The 10,632-nt window shown below is 37.3% G+C and overlaps 1 protein-coding gene across 1 annotated transcript; it reads right to left on the bottom strand.

The window, feature by feature from the left end:
• Positions 1-10: 10 nt before the first annotated feature.
• LOC126393913 (G2/M phase-specific E3 ubiquitin-protein ligase-like) lies at positions 11-10,352 on the bottom strand. Its single transcript, XM_050050350.1, has 9 exons — positions 10,167-10,352; positions 9,087-9,150; positions 8,747-8,894; positions 8,551-8,640; positions 6,992-7,281; positions 4,953-5,176; positions 4,640-4,840; positions 2,351-2,540; positions 11-1,307 (listed from the first exon to the last, which is right to left on the bottom strand). Exons 1-9 carry the CDS (start codon positions 10,191-10,193, stop codon positions 1,000-1,002), a joined length of 1,542 nt encoding a protein of 513 aa, XP_049906307.1. The 5' UTR covers positions 10,194-10,352; the 3' UTR covers positions 11-999.
• Between the last annotated feature and the right edge of the window lie 280 nt (positions 10,353-10,632).

Here is a 10,632-nt window from a genome sequence, read left to right on the forward strand (position 1 = left end):
TGGATGGTTACAGTAGGATGTTAACGTTTCTGCAGTGCTCTAGCAACAATCGAGCTGAAACTGTTATGGACCTCTTCAGTACAGCAATCAGTGCACATGGTCGGCCTTTTCACATCCGAACTGATCATGGAGGGGAGAATGTCAAGATCTGTGAACACATGAGAGAGCATAGAGGTGAAAACTCTGTGTTGACTGGAAGCTCTGTCCATAACCAGCGGATTGAACGCTTCAATCGAGACCTGAACAGGAACTGCCGTGATGTGTTTGCACCTATTTTCTATGAGCTGGAGTCAATGGAGGCCTTGGATGTAGACAATGAATCAGATTTATTTTGTCTTCATTATGTGTACATTCCCAGGATCAACCAAACTTTGAATGAGTTTAAAGCTGCATTCAGCAATCATTCAGTTTCCTCTGAACAGAACAGAAGCCCAGTTCAGCTTTTCACACTAGACGGACATCTTCTGTTACTTAACCATCCAGAAGCTGCAAATGAGGAAAGAAGAGTCGACTTGGCATCAACATCTCGTGCAGACTACTCCTTTAGCACACTTAACCAGCAGGACATGCAGGAACTAGTTGCTGCAGTAAACCCTCTGGAACATGACGGTAACAAAGGAAAAACATTATATCACAGAGTGCAGGAATTTGTATTCCACAAGATTGTAAATGTGTAACTGTAACACAGCTGCTCTGCTCTTTGTTGGCTCTGGTAAAAACAATATAAAAACGTTTCTGTCATTTTATAGACAATCATAAAAATAACTGACAGATCATCATCAGAATCAACAATGTATCAATTAGTAGCGGTGAACATTTGGTAAAGCCTGTTAACTACAACATACCGACAGACTTTGGAAGGACTAAACAGTTATTGTTATTATTATGACATGTCTTAACAGAAAAGAAAAATAAAATCAGAAAAGCCACCCACCAGTTTATTTATTTTACGTCTATGCATAGCTATGTAATCTCAGCATTGTTTTGTTCTTTTGTTGACTACACTGCACTAAAAATGGCTCCATTCATGAGAGCCACAAGAAAATGGTAATCAAACTCATCATCATTGGCCAGATTCTTTCTGTTAACAAAGATCTGAAGCTCATTAGAGCATGTATGAGCGATGGGAAGGTGTTTCGTGTCATCATGGACGAAAGTTAGTTTTGGACTGGGAAAAAATCCAATTGCAGGTACTTTGGTGCTTCCTGTTGCAAAGGCAAGGATGTGTCCAGGATTCAGTGTCAGGATGAATGCCTTTTCTGCCTCAGTTAGGTTCCTAGTATGAAGACGTTCCCCAACCTCTTTCTCTACAAAGGTGAAAAAGGTACAAAACAACAGACAATAATAAATAACAAAATAAAAATAATACATTACAATCCATGTACAAGACAGAATTATTGCTTACCTATCTTGAACTCGGATTATAGACAGTGAAATTCCAGTATTGTAATTCCTACAGGAAGGTCAATGTAGAGAAAGGGAAGAACAAACAAACAAACAACAATAACCTTTCATCGGGCTTTCTGACTGGTAGGTCACAACAAGCCACTCATTCTGGATGAGTCAGAGACAGTGTGGCCCCAAATATTATTTAAATACTTAGCTATCAGATATCTGACTTATTTTGACAGAGGTGCATGAAAGACATGCATGTTAGCTGTTGCCGTGGTAATGCCACCATTTAATTTAAACCAGACAGGCTACGTTTACATTGTCCTTTGTAGACAAGATGGTCAAACGCAGATTTATCCTCGAGTATGTAAAAGATGTATTTACATACTGGATTACTGATAAAAAATGGACTGAAACCACAGTGTGCGACAAGTAACTCAGTCTTTGCACAAGAACAAGAACCATTAAAATGAATATATTACTTAAAATCAAAACATCACTCATACAAGGATGACTCCAGATGAAAATTTCTACAAAATTCTTACAGATAATTATTTTTATTACAGTTGAACTAAGAATACAGCAATTCCAAGTGTGACATGGTCCAGTAGACAAAGTCATCTTTTTTTATTAGTTGCATAAAAAGTGCATAAACTTTATTTGGCCTCTGAGTTGGGAATGGCAGAAAAGGTTTGAGAACCACTGCATTAAGTTTGCTAATCAATGAACACTGAAAAAAAATAACTTTATTATGTAAAATTGTTGACAGTGTTGCCAGCTTTGACTCAGGCTATTTTATTCTAAAAAGGATGTGCACAGTCAGCATATAAAAGCATCAATATCTCAACATCAGATCAAATCAAATCGGGGCTCTGTCTTTTGGTGCTTTCATCACAATATGAACAATAGGTTAGTTATGCAGCCCCACTATTAATACTTTATTTACACATGAATTTACCTTGTACACAGTGAAGAAACTCTCTGAACTTCACCACCATTAACTCCTCCTTTGGTCTTCTGTTACTTCCTAGAACCGAGTAGTTGGGTTTCAGAAGGGTAGCCACAACATCTGCTGTGACATCATTTGGTTCTTCAGGCATATCAAGAAGGACCCTAAGGCAAGGGTTTTCTTTCAAGAGTGGCAGAACCTGTGAAAACAGAATTGACAGAAATTATGCATCAATACATTATATTCTAGTACTTTCAATCTCATTATACAAATTATTTAACACTATTTTCACTTCACACAATTAACGATCATAGTTATGTTCTCTTTCTAATGATTGTTTTTTTTAAATTAGTCGATTAATCTAAAACCTTATTTATTGATTATTCTCAAGATTATTTCTTATTACTTGATTTATTATAAAAATGTAGCCCAAATAAATATCCAACTTATCTCATTGATATAAAAATACTTATATGATCATCTAATCCTGTTTTTTCAGTCTTCATAACTGACTGCCAATTGAGGGCATCAGCCTAGTAGTGTATTAACAGTAGGCTATTGAAAGTGCAAGTATTGAAATGGAATGGTTAAAATAAAGGCGTGCATTCCATATTATGTTCAAGGGCCAAACAAATGTGTCTGAGGGCCGCCATAGGCCACACTTAGACTACCCTGATCTAATCTGATTTTTACTTTAGTTTTTACATTTTTACTTAAGTACTAGGCTGAAGAATTAAAATGGTTATTTTGACGTTACTGACATTATCACGTTACTAGAGGAATATGCAGTTAAGATAATCAATGATACATGATTTTGATCATCAGTGTGAGGCAGGGAAAATAATAATAATTGACACAATGAACAATCTATAATGTTAGATAAAGCCATGTTCTTACTCGTGCATGGTTGCTAAAATAAAACAACAAACATGAAATGATGAATCGACAATCAGTCATATTACTTAAAACATGGAGAAAATATAGAAAAGTAGAGTCAGGTGACTTTGGAGAGAGCAGTATACAGCGTACACATAAATTGATTGACTAAAGTTTTTGTAGGTGGACCTTCAGTAATAGAAGTGTTTTGCTGCAGTCCAATCCACAGCAGCACATTTCTTGCTGAGCTTCTTTTATCAGTACTCCTGCTACTTCTCCAAACTAGGCTTGTGCCAACTGCCTTTTACTATATGCTTTGTTTTCACTGTACCATTTTTAGAGCACACAATGAGACATGAGTGTTGCTGGTTCATATAAAATATATTTATATTGAAGATATGGCATGTCCAAACTGCACCAAGATCGACTTTGCTCTTCCTTGGATCCAAAGCAACACAATACATCGAGTATGTGTATATGTAGTATGTGTAAGTAGATTGAATGAATGTCTCTCAGCATACACAAAGGACAGTCAAAAAGAGAGATTCCCTTTTTTTTTTATAGTTGTCACGATACAATTTGTTTTCATTTGATTTAAAATGACTATAACATAGGGTTAGAAAAACAACAACCAAAACATAAAAAAACAGGGAAACAAACCTCAGGAAGAGTCACAGAGGAGGGATCTTTCACCCTGAACGGACAGCCATGCAACAGACGTGCACAGAACAGGGTGAAAAAGATCACCTTGTATAGATCATCTATGTGCATAATTTCTGGAACATGTAAGATGATGTATGACTTGGTAAATTTCTTCAAAGCACATAGTATTATGAAAAACAGCGAATTGACGGCTTGACTTGAAAAAAAAAGTTAACTTGTGCAAGCTTGCTAAATTTTCAACTTCTCCATTAAAACAAATATAATATTCCTACATAGTTTGCTNTTGTATAGATCATCTATGTGCATAATTTCTGGAACATGTAAGATGATGTATGACTTGGTAAATTTCTTCAAAGCACATAGTATTATGAAAAACAGCGAATTGACGGCTTGACTTGAAAAAAAAAGTTAACTTGTGCAAGCTTGCTAAATTTTCAACTTCTCCATTAAAACAAATATAATATTCCTACATAGTTTGCTGTGTAGGTCCAATAGTGTAAGTNCTGGTGGCATTAAGCCGAGAGGAGGGGCCTAATTTGTGCGTACAAGCCGCAATGGACAAATGCTGCTGACTCTAACTTTACCAGAGTTATTAAACTACCCGAAAAGTGCGGTCTGCATTTACTTCCCAATATTTATTTATTTAAATTTTTCAAAAAGGACTGAACAGCATTCAGTGTGCAATAAAACCATGCACGGCAATTCACTAAATATTGTGCAACAGAATGCAATTACAGTTACAGTTCAGGCTAAACTTACCTCACAGTACTTCAGACCCTCAACTAACTGATCGTAGCAGCTCTGTCGTTGAATGAGGACATGGAAACGTATTGCATTCTGCACAAATGCATCTTTGTTGTTCATGCTGACTGGGTTCGGAAGACCTTCGATTTCATATCTCCATGAGTCACAGCCTTCCAGTGCTTGTTCCAGCTCATCTGTGGTTGCTGCCTCATCAACCTCAAGGTGCATAATGGAAAAAGTCAGGGAAAATTCATTCACAATTAAACTAAATGACATAGGAATTGATGTAGAAGCCAAGAAAAGCTATCAACACCCCTATATATCGTACCTTCTTCAGGGCTTCTCTCAGTGCCATGTCAGCTATGTCATCTGGAGTAACATTCACCTGAAAGCTGTTTCCTGTCAGAAAGTAGTCCACAACAAGAGGAGAAAGGAGAGCTGGAGGTTCACCACCCTGTACTATGATGGTTGACATCATCTGTCCAATAGTGCGGTACACTCCTTTCTGTATATGAGAAATGTTCATTCTTGGAATGAAGCCTTTTGGAGACTCTGGAGAAAAGGACAAAAACAATTGTGCTTATATATTAAAGAGAAAGAGTAATTCAAGATATCATAAGCAGACCATTAACAATAAAATAATCCAAATCTCGGGAATATAAACAAACTCAAGAAAACATGCATTATACTGACCTACTAGGCCTATGGGGTTAAAATGTACCAAACTGAGAGGGAAACTGGGAACACATAAGTAACTACTTAGACCTTTATTAAATATGATTAGGGTTAGTGCACAATACTTAACCCCCCGGAGTCTAAGAGTATTTTCTTTTTGCATTTCACTGCTGCAAAGAGGGCCCCTCCATAAAACTGGGTTGTCTATGCAGGTGAAAGACATTATTTTGAGGGGCTGTGGTATAATCTTTGGCTCATACGGTAAAAAACCTACAACCAGAATACACAGTCTGGTTTGAAAGAGGAAACGGTAAGGCAGCCAGCTGGTTACAAACAATATTATACTACATCTAAACAGTACACTAAAATATGTTGAGAACATTTTAGCAGTGAAATATACAATTAACAGGATTGTGGTTCTACACTTTAATAAGTCTTTTCATCCTCCTTTTTCATAAGCAAAATGGTGAGCCCTTTTTGTTCACAAACATTCTCTATGGCAGCTAAAAGTATGCTTAAATGTGTTTCTGAAAACATTTTCGGTGACAGTGTAGCAACAGAACCTCTCTCTCAATTAGACTTTACTCTTTCTGTTCATGTAGGTGGGCATACAAAAATACGGAACAACCTGTAGTTGGTACAACCGTCCTACAGACGCCAGATGCCACATTATTTTTGCTGGCAAAAAATTAGGCTTCCTCTGGGTGCAGGCAAAATAGATAATAGTTTACCATTGTTCAGTTGCATATACTACCCACACTGCAGTCATAGACAGTTCAGATGGTTCAGATTCTGCAAAGTTTTCCTCTAAATGTATACTATGCAGGATTTTCCTAAATAGAAAAACAAAAAGTTTAAAAAAAAGGTGGGGAAAAAAGAAAGAAAACAAAAGAAAAATCCAATCTCAATCATAAGAGATTTGTAAAGGGTTTGCATGATTGTCAGGCATACACCAATAACATGCTCACTGTTATCAAAATCAATATTTGGTTGGACGATGGACGCTACAGTTACAAACTGCAACAGGGGTGTACTGCGTGTAGCAGTGAGGCCGGCAGCAGAGCTTCACCCCGATGCTAACTCAGAGGGAACCTAACAACGTTAATGATGGAAAAGGAGTTGGCTACCTCACTAAGAAGTAGGAGGTTGAAGGCTCTTCATCAAACAACTTCTTGTTTCATTCATTGTAAAAAATATTCCCTGACATAATTAAAATTAATCAGCTGTTAACAAATGTCAAAGCATTAACGATGAACACAGTGCTATCCTAACTAAACACAGCACATTTCCTGTGACGAGCATACATCCCGAAGTCCACTCATTTTATTTATTATTACCAGTTTTGTCAAAAGCTTATTAGTCAGCAGGAAAATGTTATCACCACAGCAGTCCTACTTTGTAGGTCATCAATTACCAGCATTTTGCATTTGTGGCTCTCCCAACCCAAAGCACCCGAATCTAACAAACTGGGAATAAGATTCAATCATCTTGAATCACTTATTGCACCTTTGAATGTCTGTCTTACAAATCCTGGATAGTATTCCTTTAAGGGCAACAAATGAAGCTCTAATTAGTTATGTATGTTACCCAAACTTCAAGAGGGCAATTTAGCCAGTATTTAGGAAAAAGTTTTTTTAACACCACAGTAGTACATTTAAAATGTAGTACATAACATTTACAAAAAAGAGCTACCCTCAAATGCCCCGCTCTCTTTGTAGATGGCTTTTACAAGAAGACGGAAGAATTCTCGCCGGGGTCCTCCAAGGTCTTCTGCATCTTCACTGGTGTCTTCGTCACTGGCAAAGGTGACGTACAAAACATCTGTGCTCTCAGCAAATCTTTGTCTGCTAAACTGTCGGAGGGCAGTTTGCCACACATTCCTTCGGCTGATGTAGATCGATCTGTAAGCTGTTGTGACAACCCTCTCACTGCGTGCTTTTATTATTCCTTGAATTTCTTCTTTGCTCAAAGTTTTTGCAAACCTTAAAAACAAAAAGAATCATAGCTATTACCACACACTGTTCCATAAAGCAAGATCACCAAAGAGACCAGGCTTATTTTGTTAGTGTGACTCTTTTTTTCCATAAGATTTGGTTCCACAAAACAGGCTCAACATAGTTCAAGCTCAGTTACTACAGCAACCTGTGCTTTGAAACTAGCCTGGCTAATTGTCAGGCTAAGCCCGAGTTGCTGTTTAAAACAAGCTCCTGTAATACTGAGCGACAGAGAAGCAATTCTTTTTCCACTGACTCTCTGACATGCAGACATATTGACTTCGTTAACCACCATCAGTCAAAAATTAAACTTTACTAGATGAATTAAATAAATTATACAATGATAAATGTATTGTAGCATGTTAGGGGTAGATAGGTGGAGTTTCCAGCATGCTTTGAGAAAATGTGTTAGAGAAAGACAATTTTGCACCAAATTGACCAATGGGAAACCATTTAAAAAATGAATAGGTTAATACATTTAAAATACTGTGAAGAAAAAGTTAACTTCAATGTGTTTAGTGTATGATTTCTAATAAATTCAATAAATTCCTTTAAATAAAGGACCTCAACACGAGTTGTAATTAACAAGAATTGAAATGGAAAAATAACCTTTGACAAACAGGGTAATATATTCTTCAAATATTATTAATAAAGAAATAGTACAGCTATAGAAGTACTTTAATTGCCAGTGGGCAAAATTACCGTTTTGAAAAACTTAAATTTTCACCTGCAGACTAATTTTTTCCTTACTTTGCGAAGGGTTGCAGAGTTGACTAGAACCCACATCTCTGGCTAGAAGTCAATCTCAGTATGTGAAGAACTCACTTCACCGGTTGAGATACTGAGTTGTTCAAGGTGCATGATTGCATTTTAAGTTAGTTTGCTCAGCATAGACTCTCAGATTTTATTTTTGGCAGCAGTATTATGATTTTTGATTAGATTATTAAATTCTCATAGGTTTTCTAAAATAAGTGCTGCTGTGTCTGTGGACATCAGTGCTCGCTCTTTAACACTGCTGTTTGTCATGGTGGATTGGTTTGATCTGTACTTTACCTCACTGGCTGCTTCTGAAAAGCATGCACATGCAATTGGACTTTAATAACTGAACCCCTTTTGAATTAGTTAGGCTGTATGAGCTTCATGGATTGAGCTTTATGGACTGCTTCAGCCTGGACTGATTTTGTTAGGCTGGTTCAAGTCAGGAGTTTGACATTAATTCTCACTTTAGTTAAATAATCTTAGCTTATGCAAATATACCTTGAATCCTGGAAGGACTGCACAGGCTCTTCAGAAAGACTGCGTCTGATGGCCTCCTCAATAGCATCATCTTCCTCAGCATCAATAAGACTAGAAATTCCACATAAAAGGATATAAAATATATATTCTGTAAAATGAAGCAGCATAAAATGTAACATGACATTATATATGAAAACCTTAATACATATAATAGTACATGAAATCTGTAAAGTTAGTAGTAGCTTCATTTGGCCGTTGCTGTGCGTGTAAATCCATTCCATTGTCAGATGGTGCACTGGTTTCAACACCCTGTTGCTTCTCACAGTGGTCCTGCTGGGTTGCAGACGGTACATCTCTCTGAGTCACTATATGAAGAAAATCTATTTAGCAAGACTTAGTAATAACAACCATAAAATAAGTCACCAATTTATGACTTAAAAAAAAAAAAAGAAAAAAAAATTCAGATTAGCAATTTACCTCAAGAGGTTGTTATTTATGTTGATTTTGGCTCAAATGGGGGAAGAGAACAAAACAAAAAAACAACAACAAAAACCTACCTCTCCTTTGCTGTAAAACTGGGCTTTCAAAATCACTGTCATCAGATAGCTCCACAAACATGTTCTGCACAAAAGAAAGATGTGAAATATGTATGTAAAAGTAGCAGTTTAAACAGTTAGTTAGAAAGCGAAATCTTTTCAGTTTGACACATTATCAGATAGAGAAATGACAAATTCTTTTAAGTATGGGTAGCATGCAGTATCTTGTGGTAGACTAGGATGTAGGGGATGATTCAGTGATTGATCACACTGGACTATGAGTGTGTCCTGTCCCATGTCCAGTAATGGAGTAGCTGCCCTGGGGCCTGTTCTATAAGGCAAGATTACCAAACAAGCTAGGCTTATTTCATTAGTCTGACTTTTCCAAATGACTTGTTTCCATAAAGTGAGCTCAGCTCAGTTCAAGCTCAAAAGCTGAAGCTCCAACTTATGCTGGGAAACTACACTAGCCTGGTCCTGGCAGACCAATTGTCAATGGAGATGTTGCTTGACCAAAGTTCCTGTAACACTGACCTGACAGAAAAGCAATGATTTTGCCACTGACTCTTTCATGCAAACATATTACTTGACTTTATTAACCAACATCAGTAAGAAAAAAAACATCAAGTTTATAGTAAATTAACTTAAATTGTATTTCTAATAAAGAAAAATACAAATTAGCACAATGATAAACGTATTTTATCTTGTTGGGGTAGGTAGGCGGAGTTTCCCAGCATGCATTGAGATAATGTATTTGAAGCCATAAGCCAAAGTAAACTGCTTGAATGTGTTCTAAATAACCACAAATGTTACCTGTTGTAATTGGTGATGATGTTCTTCACACTAATTCCACAAATATTTTTAAAGAATTACAGTTACTGTTGTGGTAAAAGACACATTTGCACTCGCAGTCGTGGATTGAGCTTTATGGAACCACACCAGGCTAGATTTTTTTCTTAGGCTCATTCAAGTCTAGAGTTGGGACATTACTCCCCGCTTTTCTGAGCGGGCTTAATGAAACAGGCCCCAGGTCAATGAAAATGTAGTATCTAAAAAAGTGTGCACTACAAAGAACTGTAAGCTGGTCAGGCCCATCCTCACCTGTGCTGGAACCTCCATTCTTGCCATGATGTACAGACATGTGCTTGAGCAGAGAGAGGCAACTTCTTTACCGCCCCAAGGGAAATTAGATGAGACCTTGGGTATCGTCAGTTTTTTACACCCCTTGATAGTGCTCAAAAACTGGAATGGTAACAACTGGTGCTCTGATAACCCAAATGCTCCTCTGAAGACAGCCGTTATTTCAACTCTCAGTTGGTCTTCAGACGATTCTGTGGAAAATGAAATTTTTCCAACAAGGCCATTCTGTGCTAACTTGGTCCGAGTTTCTCCTCTGGGTATAACGAAGACAGATGCCTCTGGTGAAAAAGGCAAACATACAATTTCCTTTGTGTATGTTTTGACAGGCCTTCGACTGATGTACTGCGATCGGGCCCCATTACGTCGAGGGATGGATGGCAGGGGGGCCTATAAAAAAAGCAGACCGAGAGATTTTCCTTAATGGGGC

Source organism: Epinephelus moara, chromosome 8 (genome assembly GCF_006386435.1).
Source record: "Epinephelus moara isolate mb chromosome 8, YSFRI_EMoa_1.0, whole genome shotgun sequence".
Classification (NCBI taxonomy): Eukaryota; Metazoa; Chordata; class Actinopteri; order Perciformes; family Serranidae; genus Epinephelus; species Epinephelus moara.

What these genes read in the sequence shown, in the direction of transcription:
- LOC126393913 (XM_050050350.1), bottom strand. Translation starts at nt 10,193, where the DNA reads ATGGCAAGAATGGAGGTTCCAGCACAG. An exon ending in CAGTCCTTCCAGGATTCAAG is followed by an intron (nt 7,282 to 8,550) that starts GTATATTTGCAT and finishes TTTGTTTTTAAG; the next exon opens with GTTTGCAAAAACTTTGAGCA. An exon ending in AGAGAGCGGGGCATTTGAGG is followed by an intron (nt 5,177 to 6,991) that starts GTAGCTCTTTTT and finishes CCTTTTCTCCAG; the next exon opens with AGTCTCCAAAAGGCTTCATT.